Source organism: Cariama cristata, unplaced genomic scaffold (genome assembly GCF_000690535.1).
Source record: "Cariama cristata isolate BGI_N322 unplaced genomic scaffold, ASM69053v1 scaffold14938, whole genome shotgun sequence".
In the NCBI taxonomy this organism is placed as follows: domain Eukaryota; kingdom Metazoa; phylum Chordata; class Aves; order Cariamiformes; family Cariamidae; genus Cariama; species Cariama cristata.
Window position 1 is genome coordinate 29,159 of NW_009629525.1, and position 21,495 is coordinate 50,653.

Here is a 21,495-nt window from a genome sequence, read left to right on the forward strand (position 1 = left end):
ACTGCTGTGTTTTGTTTTAGTCCATCTCTTGGCTGCCTAATGTTGCTATTTCAAAGGAGAACAATTGCTGTGAGACCTTGAACTCTACCAGTTACAGTTTCCCGTCTGTCCTGGTATTTTCTACTGCAGCAGCTCAGTCCACGTTGCGCTTAAGGTTAAAGTTGGCACAAGCTTGTTGAGTGGTGCTGCTTAGGTAAAAGATTTGTGCGTCTGTGCAAGCACGTGATTCCAGCCAGGATGCTGCTATAAGATTGTTGTGTTCCAGCTGGGATAGACTTAGATATCCCTTGGCAATAAGGCACGATGAGGCTGGGATAGGGCTATATACAAAACTGGAAACAGGCATTTCTAAAATGGGATTTGCCATTTATGACATAGCAAAGGCTAAATAGAACTTGAGTGAGCTGTGCTATGAAATGCCATATTCATTTATGATCTTGTGTGCTCATTTCAATGTTTTCAATCATCAAGATAAAATTTTTGGAATGTAGTTTCTTGCATATCCATCACTTCTAGTATAGCAACTTATTCTCAGCCAAGAAGACCACTATCTGTAACACTGCTTTGGAGAGTCCTTTTACTTCTGGAAACCTGGGCTCAAATTGTGCTTACGTGCATGGTTAACATGAACCTGGGTCTGAAGCAGCACTAAAGCATGTTGCTCAGCAGGTTATTTTTGTGACACTATCACTGTTCCTAAAGTGAGCTCATACTTAAGTCCTTCTCTGGATCAGGACAAAATTTAACTAAATTTTTAAATTTTTACAGATAAGATTGAATTACTTGTAAGATCAATAGGAAGAGCTTCATGACTTTGAAATTCCAAAGGCTGTAGATTTCAAGTAACCAAAGGAACAGACATGACTGTTGTGTTAGAAGATCTGTAACACATGGGCAGCAGTACTTTGTGTATGCATGACAAGCAAAAACTGCTTTTTACAAAATGTGAAACCTAGTCTCTCCGCAGCTTCAATGTTGAGAGAGATATAAAAATTAATAGGACAAGGAATGTAAACTTGTGTTTTATTTCCAAGTAAATAATCTCCTATGAGTTGTTATTTCTTCCTCTGCTCCTGCTTTGAGCAGAAAAATCTTCTTTGACACATATCATACGCTTATTTGAAGTAAACTACAGCAGGCCCAGAAAGGCAGTGGAGCTACACAGTTTAATGCCACTTGGTAATTTAACTTATGATTTTTGACCCACGGGTGCCCTTTTTAGAAATCGTTTTGATAATATTATTCTCCTACCTATTTGTCCACAGCACATATCCCTGGAAGAAATAGGATAGCAGAGATCATATGGGGAATGACTGAACCTCCCTGGCAGAGCTGGTGGAGGAACGTTGCGCATTACCTTCCCAGACTTTGACCAGAGCTGGTACAATCAATCCCTCGCTTTCATGGAAGGACACCTGCCCTTATCCTAACTGACAAAAGGAGATAAGTGATCCATTGAAGCAAAAACAAAATTTGCGGTACTCTCAGGGATGTGACCTGGAGTATCTGGAAAAATACCCTGTCCATATTCTGGTATATCTGATTTGGTATGCGAAAAGAGACCAGAATACAAATCTCCACATCTCATCCACTTAATGAGCTCACACAGAAACATCATCTAATAATCTCAATATGCTCTAATGAAAAAACCCAACTTCCAGACAAAAAACTCGTAGCAGCAAAATATATCTCAGCCTGTTTCATCCAAAACTCTATGCTTCTGACTCAAATTTTCTTAACAGATAGATGGCTTTTGTTGCATCCCTTAAAGGCTTGTTCCAAAGGAGGAAGCAAATTTTTGAGTTAAGGGGCCCTTGTGTAGTGTGACTTGCTGGCAGCTTTCTCCTTACGTGCAACGGTTCTACTTTCACAATTTTAGGTTGGTTTGCTTTTTTTTCAAAACTTACTATGGCATTTTAGTTTTACTTGTTTTACCATTCTTCACTTTCAACAGTCGATTCATTGCAGCACATCTGAAGCCTCTTTTAAACAGAATGGTTCACATACTTCTCAACTTTATCCTGAACCCGATTGCTCTGAGTGAGCTTAGAGTAGGAACCATGAACCCTGTCCCTGGCCGACCGTGTAGCTTCACACCAGAAAGCTACCTCTGTTCTCACTTTGTCCTCGTGATTCTCTAAGTTACTGGTGGAGTGATCTCTACGTTCCTCTTGCCAATTGCCTAAAGAAGAATGCTCAAAAGAAGAGAACAACTTCTATCTGCATTTAATGTCTTGTTCAAGCCTTAAAGTAAATCTTAGCTTCGTATTGCCATGCTGTCACAGTCTCTGCAACGGTTAGTACTGGGCAAAGTGGCCTCGAGGAGCAGCCAAGAGCTAAATTCAGTAGATGATGATGCACCAATAAAAGTGAGCTTCCAAAGTGCCAAACACATGTATTTTATCATGGTCATGGTAGCTGCAGCAGAACCAATGGGATGATCTGCTATTGAGATCAAAAATTCAATTTGAGACAGACTCAGGACAGGGCCTTAAAAAGTTATTCCAGTTTTAGGCAGAATAGTAAGTTGCTTTCTGTCAGGATAAGCTAAGCCTATTAAGCAGGTGAAAAAGCAATGCTGACCACTACATGCTTTGTGGGTGCATGGATTCATGCTGGTGGCATGCATGGATCGGGAGATCCCTGTTCTCCGAACCAGCCAGTTCTAGGGTGTAGCTCTGTGAGGAGTTCCTGGAGAAAAAAAGATGAAAATTGTTCTCTGTGCTGCAGATCTGGGCAGTGCCTATTAGTATGGCCAGGCCTGTGAGAGAGAGGTTATCCTTTGAATGCAACCTGAGGTCTGTTTCTCAGTTAAATAATTTCAGAGCGTATGAGGCTGGAAAGGATCATTGGATTATTTAAAACAAAATATATATTTCAGGCCAGTTAATTTAAAACTGTACCAATCTTCAGAAACTTGATAAAACCCTAGACAGCAACATTCTGATCTTCAGGAGATTAAATTGCTTGTGCCACAGCAACAACTGAGACAAAGATGGTTAGACACCTTAATTGTCTTTAATACCTGGATGTCGCAGATGGATACTTGATTTTTCTCACAACAGAGGAGGTCGATCCTGTTCCTGTGGTGTGCTGCTTGAAATGCTGAAAGTCTAGATCACACATGTCTATACCGGAACACTGGCTTACCTGGCGGAGAAATATCGCAAAAAAGAGGGAGAGAGTTACTGAGGGCCAGTGGAGGAGTGTGGACAATGCAACTGCTCCAGTCTTTCAGAAACTCAGATTTTTGTCTTCACTCTTTCTTAGTGAACTGGACTACCATGATGCCGCAAGTGTCAATGACAGATGCCAAAAGATATGTGACCAATGGGACAGCCTGGGAACACTTACTCAGAAAAGGAGAGAGGCACTGGAGGTAAACCATATAACAATGATCAGCAGCTCAGCTGAGGCAGGGACGAGGGAATGAACCATTTGTTTCAGAGCTGGAAACAGTGCCATTGAGCATCCACTTTGGAATCCAAACACCAATAATCCCTTTCCTCAGATCTCCATTTCATTTTGGTGTGGTTTCATTTGCAAACAGATTGAATTGCTCAGAGCAGACTTGACAGTACTCAGCTGCCAAGGACCGTTCTCAGGCAGCAACAAATGGCAGGCGGTTTATAGCACCGCTCTTCAGGAATTTGATGTCCGGCAAGGATAACAAAAGCCATTAGATGCTTAGCTTTTCATACTTGTCTGAGCTTAATCAGGTGAGGTACAGGATAATGGCCAGCACTGGGTTAATTTTTTGGTACTGAATATTCCAAAGCACTGAGATACTTTCCAAAAACTTGTTCTTTGAGAAAAGAGGAAGTCACACGCATGTATGCCAAGGTCGAAAACCTATGTCTAACTCTTCCTTTTTATACTTACAAGAAATTACTCAATGAGATTAGCAGATTTTAATTGATTTGCAGATAGACCACAATAAAAAAAATACTTCAAATATCAATAGTGAAAAAGTCATTTCACCCATTATCCTTCAAAGGCCTACACCCCTTTTAACATGTGGGATATGAGAGTATCTTTACTGCAATTAGTCCTATTGCCTTGAGTGAGAATCCTTAAAGCAGGTGGTGAAATCAGTCAACAATACAATCAATTGCTTTTGAAGAGACGAGGCATGACTTTGTTGTGCATGGGTGGGTATGTGTGTGGAGTTAGGTCTTGCACTAGTAACAAAGGAATGTTCCTTTCCCAACCTGTACAGAGGACGGAGAAATTGCTTGAAACAATTGATCAGCTTCACCTGGAGTTTGCCAAACGAGCTGCTCCTTTCAACAATTGGATGGAAGGTGCTATGGAAGACCTACAGGACATGTTTATTGTTCATAGCATAGAGGAAATTCAGGTAAAGGTCTATTTTTTGGCTTACAGTCATGGGGAAAACAAGAAATGAAACTTTTTCTTCTCAGAGAGAAGCACATGTAAGAAAAAAATCCCGTCTCCATCTTGACGTTTTCTTTGTGATATGCAATGTCTGCCCTGTTATAAATAGGGTTCTTCATTGGTATGAAAGCTTATTCCGAGACCATGGAAGAAGCAATGGTCTGGATAAAGTCAATGTTTCATGAATGTATCTACGTTTTTATTTTCCGTATCTACACATACATGTAGAAAGGGTGTTTGAGATGCTGAGAGAGGAGCTGTGCTTATTTACAGCAGATCTTCCAGATGTTGAAAGAAACATTAAAGTTTTCATGCTTTCCCTCTCTGTTTCCGATTTTAGAGTTTAATCTCTGCACATGATCAATTTAAAGCTACTTTGCCAGAGGCAGATGGTGAAAGACAGGCCATACTATCAATCCAGAATGAAGTTGAAAAAGTTATTCAGAGTTACAGCATGAGAATAAGCGCAAGCAATCCTTACAGCACTGTTACTGTGGAAGAGATTCGTAGCAAGTGGGAAAAGGTAATGTATGCTAAATACATACGGGACACTGTAAAATAGTATTCTAGTTTAGAAATACTAAGAATATTCAGTGAACTTTACACTAGATCTGTAAATTATTCTAGATCATTGAATGCCAGAATGAACTTTTTACATCATCTTATGCTCTCCCTTATGTTTGCTAGGCTTGCTTCACAATATCCCTTGCTCGCATCACTCAATATTACCTAGGTCCTTTTTGGCTTTTTCGTGGGGCAAGAGAAGCACGTGTTGGGGCTAGTGCAGAGCTGGTGGCTGGCCAGTGGATGGGTCAGGGGTTGCTGTCAAAAGGACAGAAAATGATTGTATTCTTTCTGTCAGTATAAACAGTAGTTCATGTGTTCTCTTCTACCCAGCTGCTGCTTTTCACAAACTTTGTAAAAAATTAGCATCTTTGGGACCGTTAATGTTCTGTCCAATTAGATTGAAATTGGCAATTACCTTAAAAAATTACTGGAGAGGGATTAAAAAGAGGCTCCTAGAGCAATCACACAAACTTTATTTCATTAGGAACCAAGCCAGATAATATACCAAAGGTAAATAATTGTGTAGAATATATGAATTTACCAAATACATAAACTTACACGGACAAGAACGCACCCGCAATGGGTTATAAAAACCAAGCAATAAGGACTTAATTCAGAATCCCCCAGGGCAATCCGGAAGGGTAAGCCAAAAAAAAAAATTTGCAATGCATCAGAAACCTTCAGATATACATGATGGGCAGAATGTGTCTCATGTTATCATATCGTAATGGCTGTGCTCAAATAAAATGGTTTGCAGCGACTATTCTTAGAACAATTACTTAGAGAGTGAAAAATCACCTGTATTTCAAAGGAAAAGCAAAGTAACTGCTCTAATAGCAGTTCAAGTTAGATAGTTGTCTTGAACTTGAATCCAGCCAGAGGTGAGAATTTCTTCTCTCTCCATGTCAGTCTTTCTAGTCAAGCTGCCCAAGACCACATTAGCAATTTCTTATGTTAGCGCAGAATTGATAAATAAAATAGCGATCATGTTTCTAGCTTGTCCTTCTGATACCAACCTTCAGACCAATAAGAAAAATCAGTAACTGTTGACTTATTTGTTCCATTTGTTTTTTTAACTGTTCAGTTGTGCCTACTCACACTTGGTGCTTCCCCGCTGTAACAGGTGAAGCAGCTGGTGCCTCAGAGGGATCAATCCTTGCAGGAGGAACTCGCCCGCCAGCACGCCAACGAGCGCCTGCGTCGCCAGTTTGCTGCTCAGGCCAATGTCATTGGGCCATGGATCCAGACCAAGATGGAGGTGAGTGTCAGATCCTCATGCAGAAGCTGACGAACAAAGTGGTTTATAACTTTTTATCTCTTCTTTATATACAGGACAACAGCAATCTCCATGCTAGTTCACCAGCTGTTTGATCCTGAAGTATTTAGCACCTGTTAAGATGATTTTTAAAACTGTGGAAACTTGTACAAGTGGTACTTTGATGGTGAGCAGGAGATGTAGCTTTGAAAAAATCAATCACTAAACAATTATTATTTAGCTTCTGCTTCCTGTAAAGGAAAGATGCCAGGATCACTGGGGTATCAATAGTAATGCCAGAAATAAATGTGCCACATTTCTTTTGAAATGTGTTTTCTACAGTAAAATTTCTCATCTCTGCTGTCTGAAGGTTTTATTACTATTGCTTCTTAGTATGAAAACATTTCATATTTATGTGAAAGTTGGTCAAATTAGCAAATCTGAAGCTTAAATTTTGCGGGGCGGATGTCTTTGTTTGCTTTGACAGGAAATTGCCCGCAGCTCTATTGAAATGACAGGGCCTTTGGAGGACCAGATGAATCAGCTGAAGCAATATGAGCACAATATCATTAATTATAAACACAACATTGACAAACTGGAAGGAGATCATCAGCTTATACAAGAAGCCCTGGTGTTTGACAACAAGCACACCAACTATACTATGGAGGTAGCCATTTACTCCCTCTTGTACTTCTTAGTTTATTCTGCCCTCTTCTACCACATAACTACCTTCCCTGATCTGAAGAGATTGTGAGGATGGAATTAGGCAGACTTTCTGATAATCTAATAAGAGTTGTTTTATTTTCACTTATTTTTACTTTCAGTGAAGAAGTACCCATTTAGAAACCAGTTCCATATTTTTCTGAAGGCCATTTTTATTTTTAATGATCCTTGGTCATAATATAGAGCTAGTGGTATGGAAAAGGTATCACATAAATATTTAGAGCTGATTTTTCGCTTACTGTATTTTTTATATTCTTAGAAGAATATATTTGACACTTTAATAAATCAGTATTTTCTCTCTCACAGCACATCCGTGTTGGATGGGAGCTCCTACTTACCACCATTGCTCGAACTATCAATGAGGTTGAGACTCAGATCCTCACAAGAGATGCCAAGGGTATCACCCAGGAACAAATGAATGACTTCAGAGCATCATTCAATCATTTTGACAGGGTACAGTACTCCGGCTTTTTCCTCAACTAGCAATATTTATTGTTCCCCGAAGCAAGTTTCTTTTCATTTCAAATGTAGGCCTTTTAGAAAACTGCAAAAGCAGTAGTAACGGGTTCATTTTAAAACAGCAAAAAAGATTTACAAAAAAGAATTTACAGCCTTATGAAATGACAGCATTGTACAGATTCGTTAAAGATTAATTTTACTCTTTAAATGTAATGCACAATTATAGTTCTACTAATATGGTTGAGTATTTGTTCGAATAACAGGCAGAACTGGATAAATCTGTGTTTTGGAAAATAACATGCCCCTTTATTTTAAGGCAGGGCAGCATGTTCTATGTACTTGCCAGTGGCTTCCATCTCATTAAATTTAGCTGTATTCTGGATTACAGGGGGTTTTGTCCCCCTAGAAATAGATTTGTGGTGAATATAGTTGGAGCACCGATAGCTGTCAAGGAAAATCCTCTATTTTTCTGGCTGTATGTGGGAAATAAGATGCTGTTTTTTTCAGTAACCTAGTCACGGATGAATAAAAAGTAGGAATGAAAACACTGTCGTGAAGAAACTTAACTCACTCCTTCTGTGAGTTATGCAGTATTCATGGATAGAGGGTTAAAAAGATAGCTAGTAATAGGCGCAATAGCAAAATACCTGCAGACGGGGATCTCACATTCCCAACTGGAGAACAATCCGTACATGAGTTAGCTCTGCTGGCTCTGTGCTCACATGAACCCACCTTCAAACCCAAGTTCACATCTCAAATACCAGAAAAAGATTACCATAATGCAGCACCAGGCCTTTGTCTTTTTCCTGGTACAGATTCCTGCAGTTAGCAGACTCGGCTTAACCCCTGACTTATATTTTGTTATCACATGAATCGGCTCCTTCAAATTATTTCAGGCTATAGCGAAATGCCGCTTTCTTTTCACTGACATCCTGTTTGTCCAGCTCTGCTCGAAATGGTTACCCGTACCTGGACTTATACTTGATGTGCATTGGGATGCTGACAGTCATAGTTTGCTAAATATTCTTTAGAATATCCTTAATTGTTTAGAAAAAAAAAAAGCAGAATTGCCAAACCTCTGCTTTCTGAAGAAAAACACAAGCATAGGAAAGGTTAGCTACACAGGAACCAGGAACAGATTTTATGGAAAATCCTAATGTGATTCTAGTGCAGCGTAATTCCTTTTTGTACTTTCTAAGGAAACAGAAGATAACATCACAGAAGCAGATAAATTTCCTGGGGTGGAAGGAAGTAGCATACTAAATGGCTTTCCCACTCCACTGGAGCAGATAACTGAGCAATTAGAGCTATTAAAAGAAGACAGAGTACCAGGCCTGGATAACTTACACGCCAGTATTTGAGAGACCCTGTTAAGGGAAACCAGGGACTTTGCACAAGGATTTGACAGCTCCCTAAAGATAAGGAAACAAGGTGACTGAATCCTAGTATATCTTACACTAGATGGCCATTCCTAGCATCCCTGTATCTTTGTCGTTCACAGGTGAGTTCTCTGCCACGCTCACGGCAAGGTTGGTTCAGTGGCTGAGGAGATATTACGGGCATCTTTTGGTGCCTCAGAAGGTCTTGAAGGGAGAAGCTAAATCCTACACCGACCAGCCCTATTGTTATGGATCCTTAGGCTTTGCAGAGATAGTTAGACTTTGAGATACCAAAGGATGCAACAGAGGAAGGCTTTAGGAAAGGCTATATGGCCTGGAAGAGGGTGCTGGTGTCACACAGCTGCAGGCAGGTTGGAGATGGGCTGTGACAATAATGTGCAACACAAAAGTGCTTCCCAGCTCCTAGATCCTTGCCTGTCCCTGGCAGTCTCCTTTCTTCAGGCTGTCACGAGTCACGGCTTCAGTTCCTTCTGCCCTTGCTTCTGCTGCGGGAAGCCTGAGCGGCCAGGTCAGGAGTGGAAGGAGATAGATGCTTCATCGGTTTCTATGGCCTCAACAGCCTGGACCTGGACTGCAAGTTTAGCTGCAGACCTCACCTTCCCCCCAACAGATATAACCCAAAGGCTTTAAAACAGAGGCCTGGAAGGATCACGTTAAGGGAAGGACCGTTTTGCGTACACCCCCTTTAGTCTACTCCTTCCCTTAGTGTCAGCCGTGGGAAATTGGTCTAGGAGGACTTTTGCACTGACACGGCGCAACGATTACGTGCTTAGTAGCGTAATGCGAGTTAAAAAAAGGAAGGAGGTAAGATCTAAAACCACTCGGCCATCAAGCCAGGCTTTCTGCAGAGGACAGATAGTAGAAACACTGATAAAAGAGAAGCTTATACTGATTAAATTACACTGTAATTTAATGGGCAGATGCAACTCAATCTACACGGGCTAGAAGGAGACACTGAACAAACATGTTTGAGAGAGGCAAGCTTGTTTTTCATTTTTATATCCTTCCTATGTCCTTGCACACTCAAATATTTAATGTTGGTGAATAAAGGAAAGCCAGGGTACTTCAGAGTTACTTCAGGGTACACAAAATAATGAAGACTCTAAACTTGAAATTTAGATAGAGAAGGCAGTAGTAGATTCTTTTATGGTCTTGATTACTTTAAATAGAAATTAAGATGAAACTGGATCATCTGAATGTAAGCACTAACATGAAAAATACTGACTTCTCCACGTCAGATGGACTTAGCAGTATAGGTAGTAATGTGGTTGTGCTTAGCAACATTTCTGAATGCCTGACATAGTTTAAAAAAACACACTGAAAGAATTGGACTGCTGTTCACAATGATGAATAGCCAGAAAATATCCCCAAAATTAATACTGTCCTTGACGAGTGGGCTTTAAATACCTGAGCACAACAGAATCATTTATGCATGCTATAGCTCTGACTTCAGTGGCATTTCTCCAATTTAAGACATATCTTAATGTTTGACTCTTGGTGTGTGTTGAGGATGTCAGCAAAATACTAATATGCAGAGTAGCTCCCTTTCCCATTTTAAAGGATGTTTTTTGGTACCCATAAACCTAACAACTTTTTGTAGAGTGCTTCTAGAAACAACTTCATTTGCTTATAAATCTGAGGAAAGAAAACCTATCTGCTTCCCCAGGAAGCATATATAAAAAAAGATAAAAATCTTATGGTTCATAATCCATTATGGGGCTTAATTCTGCAGTTGTTAATCCTTTGAAAGAGGGCTAAATAATTGGGTGAGTTGTTCTAGATGGCTTCTACATCTTGAATATTCGAAAGAAAACTATTTGGTATTTTACAAGGGCGGTTTTTTGGGCAGGGGACTACATGCCCCTGGTTCTCAAACTGCAGTCAGTAAGCGGGCATCACATGTAGAAGAATTACCAGGGCAGGAAGAGTTGTGGTTCTTTCAGTGCGTCCCCCAGCAGAGCTGTGCTAGCCCAGAAAGTGTTACAAGTCAGCCTTGTCAAAGGCAGGTGGTAAATCCGCTCTCTCCCCAGGGACAAGGGGCAGCTCTCTCGGTTCTTGTGTTTCCAACATGCTGGTAACCCGGAGCTTACTCCTGAGGAGGAGGATGCTCACCTGTGTTTCCAACATGCTGGTACCCCAGAGCTTACTCCTGAGGAGGAGGATGCTCACCCACTACTCCTTGCTGGAGGCTGTGCCTGAAGGCACAGTCTAGTTCTAGGTATAAATATAAATCTTTAGCAACGCTGGAATATTTCCTTTTGTAATGTGAATGCAGAGAGGGGAAAAAAGAGAAAGTGGGACACACTATCTGAATCACAGATGCAGTTTAGAAGGGTTCAGAATGGTGCATAGCTGAATTACGGTATGCAGACAAATTGGGACACCAGCACAGGTATGTTGTCAGTCACTGGGTTGAAGTCTTTTTATGCAGGGATTCCTTTTTCAGATTCAGTGTATTTAGTAAATTCTAAATAAGATTGTGAAGTATGTGATAAAATATCGGCAGCTGCTCTGCATGTAATATCCTAATGGCTGTTAACATATTCTACTATTGATTTTTGCACAAACTACAGGTTTTAAGTAGGAGCTCTGCACGCAGAACAGTAGCATCATGCCACCCTATATTTTAGTAACAGAGAAAAAACAGCTCCCTATTAAAGGAACCACACAATCAGGCTTATGCAGGTCAATTAACATTCAGGAAACCGAAGGGCGTATTTAAGAATGGATTACTTTGACTCAGAAGCTCACTTGCTTTATGAGGCCACATATAAATCACTAAGGGGAAGGAGAAGGTTTTTGGGGACTAATAATGAAACATGGAGGGGGATTTCAGTGTCTTAGTTTGTATTGGCAAGAAAAGATGAACAAGGCAAAGTTTTTAAAAAACTAATTTCAGTCCTTAATCTTGGTCTGCAAACAATAAAAATTAATATAGAGAACCGATTCCCCATGAGAAAGCCCTTGCGTGGGCTTGACGTATGCATTAATTGCAAAATACCATTGTAACCCATGAAACTCTGATATACAGCAAAGGCAAAGATGCTTTTTTAGGCCATATATGCTGCAGATTAAAAAAACTTGCTACGAGAATGTAAGAACCTGCTATAGCGTGTGGGAAAGCTACTTGGACCCTCGCTGGGGAGTCCCACTTAGCCAGATGATGGTTGTGAGCTCCAGCAGAACCATTGGGCTCCTCTCCTACAGAAAATGGTTTCTTGGTAGATGTGCTGGCCTCTCTCGCTCCCGTCTGCCCTTTGCTACCTGTTACACCGCTACCGCTGCCACGTGCGCCTGGTTCATCCACATACCGACCACCCACCCCCCGGGGTAGTCACGTAGCTAATAGTCCTCCGCAACACCTGGTAGAAGAGGTGGAGGGACAGGATTTGGCTCTTAGCTCCTATTTTTATATCATTTTGTTTGCAGGCAGCCAGTAATACCTTCAGCTTTAGAAATAAGGTAAAATGAGCTGACTTCACTCCTGGTATGATCTGCCATATGATGGTTTTTGAGAGTTTCAAGGTTGCCTAGATTAATGTTTTCAGAATGATAAAATAAACCATTTTGAATGCTTTATAGCAGGAATTATCCTATAAAATGGAAATATTAAAGGAAAAAAACTTCATTGTGATGATGGCTTTTAACTAAATGTTGCACCAGCTTTGCAGCTTTGCTTTATCTCTCGTCACTGACTTCCCGCTGCTGTTTTTCGTCTTCCCTTTATGCAGCTGGTGGAGGTTGATGCAGAGGGAGTCAATATAAATATGTCAAAAATGCATGACATTATGAACTTAATAAAGTACCACTTTATCCTATTATTATATTAAATAAACCCAGTGCATTTGTTAAAGCTCCTATAATTTTAGTTATGCATAACTATATAGAAATGTTCAAAAATAAATTATTCATCTAGCAGGCAAATATGTAGCAGACAGAAAACCTTGGATCTTCTCCAAACTGTCAGTCTGTAAAATCAATAAGGGTAATAATTTTTCATCTTAGAACATCTCTTTAATTGTATGCATGTTAACTCAATCTGAAGTATGCCTCTTACAGGACACATTTTGTATGAATAGGAAGAAAAAGACAAGCCAGGCTGTTTTTAAGAAGTTAATGTGAATTTCTTGACCTGCAAAATCAAAAAAAAACCCATTGGTTCAAAACAATGATCCGGTTTGATGTGGTATTACCAGGAGACATTTAACCTGGAATTCAATGGGGCTTTTTTTAAAGTCAGTTTTCAAAGCAAAACCTTACTGTATAGATTATTAAAGAAAACAGATAACTGAAAATAAGTTATGTCAGTTATAAATTTGGTTTGGATCTAGACAAGAAATCAACTGTTTTGTACTTCTGCTCTCTTTCGAGATCTGCATATGCAGTGGTGAAGTAATATTATCAGATCAAGAGTGAGGTAGCAGTAATTGAGTGGGGGGAAAAAGTTTTACCCAGGTTCAGGGATCTTTTTATTGCATCTCACGTACACTGTGTGACAACAGAAAATGAAGGAAGCAAGTGGCAGTTCAGTAGAATAAAAACTGCCTTATCAGCAAACGTCTTAGAAAAGCACCTGTAGAGAAAGCACGGTTTTAACTCTGTAGTTGATGTAAGGACCCTCTTCCACTAAGAAAAAACCTAAAGCATGAAACTGCAGAAGTTGTATGCTTTTTAGGTAGTTCATTGCAATATGTTGACCTTATGTTTCCATGAACTTCTGTAAAAACATGGTTATTGATACAGGAGTAGAATGTTCTTTACTAACCGACTAACCTGATCTGTGATTTTTCTTTCTTTCCTTTCACCTTCCTAAATGCATGACCTGGGCTGGGATGCTAGGATGAATCTGACAGTCTACATTCTGATGAATTTAAAGCCTGCCTCATCAGTCTAGGACAGGTTGGAAATGACCTGCAGGTAGAGGAAACTGCTATCGTTCTCTTTTCAGCTAGGCCAATGTAATAATAGCGAAAGAGATTGTGGGTTTAAACTCCAATGTATTGGTCAGAACGCTTTGAAAAGACCCTGCCTCTGGGAAGACAACTGGATTAGATGGACTGTCAGCATCACCTGGAGCCATATTTTTCTATGCATTTTTCAAAGATTTTTCAGGTTGTTTCTTTTCCTCAGTTTGAGATGTTTTATTTGGATTCTACTAGATAACCATGGGGAGCTCCTATGCTTCTCGCACTCAGACTTTTGCTAATTTTCCTTTCCTCGGACTCAATACAAGCTCACTACTGCTCTCTCCTGATCTAGAATGACACAATCCTCTCCAAACCGCTACACTGCATCACAACACAGAGGAAATGTTTATTTACCTTCTTACTATCAGGCCACTTAATGTTTACTCAGCTTGGAGTCAGGAATGATATTGCCTGGAAAATGAGCAATCTCCTTTTACACAAGGTCTTCAACTGACCTCCTCCTAAGTCTTGCAAGTCTCACCCTTTAAGCCTCTCTGCTGTAGTCTGGGTCTTGAGAGCCTGCAGTCAGAAGGCAAATCCCTGTCCTTCTTTCCCGTATGTCAGCAGCCAGCTCTCTGAGGGCACCTGCCTTAGCCTTGGAGTGGGGTATGTGAAAGAGTCAGCGATATGCTATTGATTTAACTGTACTTTGGGTCACTACAACGTCCCATGCAGAACCTTTCAAAGACATTTCACATCAGGGAGGCAGCTTGAGCATCTCCTGAGTTTGACTAGTTTAGTAACAAACTTTTCTCCTTGCCCTTCTCTTTGTCTTCTCTGGTTGTGTTCTCTGTGTTTTCGTCTCATTCACCTCCTCTTCTCCCTTATCTCTGCCCTGACCTTTCCTGATGTCACTTCGTGTGGTGAAAATGTCTGTTTCCTGTGTGTAAAATGTTAGTTACTTCTTCCTCCCTTAAAACTGATGATGATTCTGGTGACCTGCTTGGGCAATATCAATGAATATTGTTCATACACTGGATCCAATATACCGATGGTCTGAACTCGTCATCTCTCTGGAAATTACCTTGGATTCTTCAAACCTTCCCTTCTATATTCCTGGCGTTGGTTTGGTCAATAGAGGAAGAATGGATTGATGGACCATGATGATTTCAGAGCTTGCTTAATTTCAATGGGTTATGATTTGGTATGGATTTTATGAAACAATGGCAACCGATTCTGCTTACAGCTTGTAACGTTAACAGCAGCAACACTAAAGCTTATTTGAATTGACAGAATACTAATAATTTACACTAGAGATACTAGTTTCTTGTTTCTTTGCTTTTTCTCTGTTTTCAAATGGTTAAAAAGGAAATTAACAGTAAAACTAGACACTTGAAAACCAATATTCTATGGTCTGCTGCATTGCCCTTTGAATTAAGGAAACTTTAAAAGTTGAAATTAACATTTATTAAATTAATTTTTTTTTTCTTTCTCCTTTTTTATCTGCATGAGGAAGAATGAGTTTGATACTGCTTAATTCTCATAAACTAGCTTTGGGGATTGTGTTTTCTTTCGTTCACTTATTTATTCTAAAAATTGCCCCCCCAAATTCACCCTTCTTAGTGGAAAAAAGGATTAGCCTTAGATGAACTGTCCCATATTTGGCATGGAATTTTCAGAATTGTTTCCCTTATTTCTTAGTTCAGTGGATTTGCAAGTCCACTGCTTCTTGGGCTATTGTTTCACCTCCCGGTGCGGTACCTAAATTACAGTGGTTTTAGGATGGGGTGAAAAATGAAGTGCTAAGTTAAAACAAGTTAAACAGGCATTGAGGGAGGGTGGGAGGGGGGAGAAGTCACAGAAAGTGAATCGAAAGGTGCATACCGTGTATTTAGGGCAGAGAATACATTTTTTCAAAAGCACCGAGTCCTTTTTACAAAAGAAGGGTGGGCATTTACGATCCCAGATTTCATTGACTCTGACATTTATGTTGCTACGTCAGGAAGATGCTTTAAAGACTTTGTAACCCCAGGTCCCTACTGGTGCACGAGACACAGGGGCTGTTGGCCATTGGTATTACGGTGACTGTTTTTCTTTGCTTTGGATCCCGTGAAAGGGTGAAGCTGAGTTTGCCCGAATCATGTCTCTGGTTGACCCAAATGGGCAAGGAACTGTCACTTTCCAGTCCTTCATTGACTTCATGACCAGAGAAACGGCAGACACAGACACGGCCGAGCAAGTGATAGCTTCCTTCAGAATCCTGGCTTCAGATAAGGTCAGTCATCATGCTGCTGGCTGTAAGGATTCAGTAGCTCTCCGATTTAGCCCTTCTTTGCTGAAAGTCTCATACAAGCCTTTTAGTAATAGCAAAGCTTTGTTTTCGGTTTGTAAGACTTCAGAGAAAGCGTTTGCCTTTTCTGCTTGTTTGGAACCAAGACTCTTAGCTGAAATGGGTGCAGAATTCAAAGCTTGGTCTGTATACCCCCATATCACAAAGAGCCAACATAAAATCAGACATCTTAGATGAGACTTAGTTTGTCTGCGTAATGGATATAGTGTACATCAGGTTATTTCCAAGCAGCAGCCTTGATCAGAGGGGATCTCATTTTGCCTCTCACGCTGCTGTTGTCCAGGTGTTTCAATGCAGAGTTTGGCCCTCTGGAACATGACCTGGGTCAGTGGCACAAGACTACACCTAGTTGTGAGCTGTGTTGTGACCTGACAGCTGATTCACAGGGCGATGCAATGTGGTGCACCTCTGTCCTAGGAGGAGGAGGAGGCCTCCTCTAGTTACTGGGTTCATGGAGGAAGCTCTCGAATTTGGCGTAGTTTCCTCCCCACAGCCAGATCCACTGGTGAGCGACGAGTGTAGGAAGGTAAAAGGGAGGATAATGGCAACACAGGAGGAGTCAGGGCCATAAACGGTGCTGCTGGGAAACCAGCCCTGTGCTGTGGGGAAAGGAGAGGCCACAGCAGCAGCAGTGTAGGTCTATTTGCCCAAGCTCGCTCTATTGATTTTCTCATTCTGGCTGTCTGTATTGATTTTGTGATCTCAGTTACTGTGGACCACAGTTTGAATTCCAGACCTGTTCGTGGTAGGAATTCATGTGGAAGATGATAGCGAAGGTCTCGGGGGGGGAAAAAATGGTTTTCATTACATTGCTGTTTTAAATAATGTCGAGTCTGTTAACAGAGGGTATCCTTCATATCATAAATGCAAACCAGTAAGAGCAATAACGCATCTTTCATTACAAATACATGAGGACCTTGAAACAAAGAGGATCTAACTGAAAATGTGCCTGTCCTGTCCCTGCAGAAGGGGCAGCAGCGCACTTCAGAGATACTGAGTCGCTATCCACGAGCATGGATATCAGGACGCATATCTACCCGTGGCTGCACAGCGCTCGGTAGCTAACATACACGGTCACGTATCCTGAGAGTGGATTTTGAGCTCATCGGTTTGTGGGTGGGATTGTCCCCTTCAACTCATCATTAGGGATGGAATTTACCCAGGAAAATATTTGGTCTTAGAAAAATAGGCAGGATGTCTGAGTTTATCAGTCACAGCTACAGAAAATAAATATATTTTGTGTCTTGGAAGAATGCGTACTGAATTTGTCAATCCTTTCCCTCCTCGCAGCCTTATATCCTGGCAGATGAGTTACGTCGAGAGCTGCCTCCAGAGCAGGCTCAGTACTGCATCAAGAGAATGCCGCCGTACACCGGCCCAGGTTCCGTTCCTGGGGCTCTGGATTACACCTCTTTCTCGTCAGCGCTGTATGGAGAGAGCGACCTCTGATTTCGTAATTGTCCGTATTCGTGGTAGACACTAAAAATACCCACCTTATTGCCCAGATTGCTTCTCAAAAGCTTTGACAAGCTGATTTAAAAACAAGTTTTACAAATACAGTAGGTACCGTCAGTGTAAAGTGCTAGTAACTAAAGTAACTAATGTATATTAAAGTGTGCGGCACGCTAGATTTCTGCATTGTTGGTTTTAGGTTGTCTGTCCTATACAATGCTAGAAAATATATTAAAAAAAAATCGCAAGATAGTTCCAAAGTTAATATCCACTCAGAAAATAGAATGTAAAACCTAAGAACATTGAAACTCACAAAACATTTCTCCATTTTCAAAATGTTTCTATGCCATATGTGCTGCTTTTATGATGTTCACAAAACTATGTTAGAAGTCATGCTTTTTTCTTTTGTAAAGCAATATTATTTTCCTCTAATGATTTCTGATTTTGTATGCTTCTACTGGTGGAATTTAATAAAATACTAAAACGCAGTTTTTCAGGGAAGAAATATGTCAACCAAGTAAACTACTTAGTTACAAAAATAAGCCAGAATGCTATGCTTTTGTCTCTTAAAGATAGTTTTATCTTACCACAAAGAGTTGTAATATAGGGGGGAAAAGCTGAAAAGCTGATTAAATTGCAGGTTGAGAGTTCTGTAAGCTGTACTTTTCTTTTAGGCCTTTAAGTTTTACAGCTGAGAGAGTACAACTTTTATAATCAGAAATAATAAGGAAGCTAATTTCATGTGAGCTGTTTTGTTTTGAAACCCTCATTCTTGTCTGCGTCGGACAGTCTTTGTTTCCCAGTATAAGCAAGCCAGTCCCTTGTTGTATTAGCGGCAACATTCATCTCTATCCTGCATACCGCAAAACCCCATCTGAGCAAATGTAGCGTGGTTGTCTTGCAGCTTTAACTGTTCACTGCTCAAATTTCAGGTTGTCTTGACTTCTGCTGGGTCTCAGGCAGTTCTGTCTGTATTACACTCCTGTGCGCTAGTTGTTTACTGTTTTGGGGTTTTTTTTCCATCTTGAGAAACGATAGAGAAGTAAAAGCGGTAACTTTTTTACTTGAAGCCTACCGACACTGAGGAAATGCAATGTAATCAAACCAACCAAACCATTTACAAATGGTGAAGTGAGCTGTGCAGCCCAGTGCTATTAAAGCAATGATGTGCCTATTAAATAAAGTCTGCTTTTCAAAACCTTATGTGACTCTGTCATTGGCAATCGTCTAGTGGTTCCCTCTAAGAACTGGAAAGGTTTCTCAACATTAAAGGAGGTTTCAGTCTGCTAAAAGTAAAAGTTCAAAAGAGTATGTCCTGCATTTCTGTACACTGTGTGTGCATGAACAACAGTTGGTACGTGCTGGAGGGACAGGTATGGCTTCATGAAGTGCGATGGAGCTCAGAATGAGTGGGACAGAGTTGCCGTGTGAGTCACCTGAGCCCAGATGTCCACAGCTTGTCAGACTCCCTCCTTACCTTGATTTCCGTGAGACTCGGGCACTAAGGCTTTTGAAGATGTTGACCTTAACTTTTCTGTATTTCTCTCTCTCCTCGTGTGCAAGCAAGCAGATGTTAAGTATGCAGTGATGCTTTTGCTGGCCTTTGCTTTGAAATCCATAAATGGGAAGCGTTAAAAATCTGTCTATGATTTCAATCCTAAAGCAGGCATCCTGCAGGCAAGGTGCGTGTGGTGGGAGCAATTTCAGAATAATCCCAGAGGAGACGGGCAACGACCAGACACCTCCTCCTCCTCCTCCACCTTGCGTGCAAAGGGCAGCGGAGGACTTAAGAGAGATACTAGGGCTGGAATCGCATCCCCAGAAGCTGCTGCTGCCACTGCTGACACCGGCACGGTGCGGTGCCATCTCTTTTTGGGATGACAAAAAATTACAAAAAGAGTACAAAAAGCTCTTCCTTAAAGCAATGGCATTTCCAGCTAAATGACTGCTGGGCAGGCTGAATCCTATTAAAAAAAATAAAGCTGTCTCTCTCTCATTGTCACAGTTTAATACAACTGGAAGAATACAACACTGAGCTTCCAAACATGGCACAAAGGCAAAATCTCAGTGTTACAGGCAGGATTATGCTAAAAATTGGCACAGAGACAGTTCATATCTGACACCTCTATCGGGCGTATATTCATGTTCTCTACCCGCTAATTTTTATCTTGTGATATTCTTCCTATTTTTAATAGTATGAAAGAGACTTCTAAACTCCTCCTTTAGCTAAATGTTCTGTTGACCAAAGCATGTGAGAGAGAACGTTAGCAGCAGCAAGAGAAAAAGACTTTTGCAAAGTAATTTTTTCATTCCCATATCAAGTTTCTAATTTCCAGAGTAGAGCAAACAGAAGCAGTGGCAGAGAGCTGCAGGGATTAATTACCCATCCGTACTTGCCTAAAAATGTTATACCATATTTATTACTTTAATGTGTCTTTCACGTAAAAAAAAGATGTATCATAAAGTTATTTCTCCCAGCATCAATTATTTTTAAGGCTAACTAGATTAAATAAATAAGCTGTGTTATTTTACCCTGAGGAGGATGAAATTCAAGGGTCTTTAAAATATTCTGTGGTCAAGTTCCCGCGCTATGGGTTTAACAGAGAAACTGCCTTTTCCTCTAAGGCTCCGTTTTTAGTAGACAGCATTTGTGTTGGTTTTTTTCCTGTAGAATCCCTGTTCGCCCTGGGAATCAATGGAGTGGCGTTTTCTGTCTACGCCATTCTGGCAGCAAACTAGCTGTCCTACAACAAAAGCAGCAGGGTGACTGAGCCCAAGGTAGTGAATGCACCGACCACGGGGGCCACATCAAGGCTCAAGAGGTGGAGGTACAGCATTATGTTGAGGATCATGTGAGTGAAGGTTATAGAATAAATTAAAATCCCCCAAAGTCAGTAAGGTTTTAAGTCACTTTAATGACCGTAATACAGATGTCTTCTGTGACTTTCCATGGACACAACAGTTCTTTGAGAAGCTTCCTGCCAAGATAATCTTAATTTTGCAGTAATCATTTTCAGTCCGTGATCTTCAGAAAGGTGCTGCTGCGGGCAGAAAGCCGTTGTCAGCTCTGTGCTACTCTTGTGCCTCCTTCCTTCATTTATAGAGTTTCCAGGCTGCTTTTCTTACCTAGTGGCCGCAAAAGGCTTGGGTCAGAGCTGCTCCTAGCAGTTTGTATTTTCATCAGAACAGCCTGTTGTTCAGTTTTCCCGCTTCTTGGAGGAGAACATGCTCTTCTATTCAGGTTGTTCCTGGTGTCCGGAGAGGTTATCCCAGACACAAGTGTTCTTAATGAAGGAGGACAATAGTTCCTGTTAGCAGCTGGATTTGGATGGTAAGCAGTTTCCTTTTTTGCCTTAAATGGCTCGTGGTTGAGAGTAATTCTGTAAGAAAGTAATTGTTTGATCATTGCTACTGTATGAACAGGCCCTTGGGAGCATGCGTCCAGCATTGGTAATGGTGTCAATATTTTGTGGTGGACCTCTACAAACAGTTCCAGTAATATTTAGATGAGAAAATAATACTTAGGCAAGAGATGATGCTTCTTTGAAGAACATCCATCACTTATTTTTGCCAAATCCGTGTCCTTGGTCCTCATCCTCAGTGGGACTGTGCCTCTTGGTGTCATATGGAATCCTAGGCTTTTAAGAGAGGAAACAAGCCTGAGGTCATTCTTCAAAAGAAATAAGGAACAGTGAAAGTCTGATATACACAAAGCAGGGCATAATCTGTATGAAAATTACTCAAAAAGAAGGATCAGCTCAGCCAAACAAGAAAGCATGTGCATCATTTCCCTATCTTAAGCGCAAAGTAAAAATTACTAGATCTGGCTCTCCGCTTGTGTTACACAAGAAAATGACATTAAAGCAGCTGTGAGTTCAGCACAGTGACAGCTGGCACAATATTTGGATTCCTGACTAACATATTTCTTACCAGGGCAAACTGCTCAGCGGTCTTTGAATTCTTGTATTGTGTCAGGATTCAGGT

General features: G+C 40.8%; 1 protein-coding gene across 2 annotated transcripts in view; it reads left to right on the forward strand.

The window, feature by feature from the left end:
* Positions 1-17,874, forward strand: part of ACTN2 (actinin, alpha 2) — a 44,328-nt gene extending 26,454 nt beyond the window's left edge. Inside the window, exons 12-20 of one of the 2 annotated variants that reach the window (XM_009705193.1) lie at positions 3,271-3,379; positions 4,220-4,360; positions 4,739-4,921; positions 6,089-6,223; positions 6,708-6,887; positions 7,250-7,396; positions 14,848-14,913; positions 15,826-15,984; positions 17,350-17,874. In XM_009705193.1, the coding sequence (XP_009703495.1) occupies positions 3,271-3,379; positions 4,220-4,360; positions 4,739-4,921; positions 6,089-6,223; positions 6,708-6,887; positions 7,250-7,396; positions 14,848-14,913; positions 15,826-15,984; positions 17,350-17,508 (1,279 nt within the window). In that variant the 3' untranslated portion in view covers positions 17,509-17,874. Of the gene's footprint in view, positions 1-3,270; positions 3,380-4,219; positions 4,361-4,738; positions 4,922-6,088; positions 6,224-6,707; positions 6,888-7,249; positions 7,397-13,641; positions 13,720-14,847; positions 14,914-15,825; positions 15,985-17,349 lie in introns of both variants that reach the window. The other variant, XM_009705194.1, reaches the window with a different exon arrangement.
* The last annotated feature ends 3,621 nt before the right edge of the window (positions 17,875-21,495 follow it).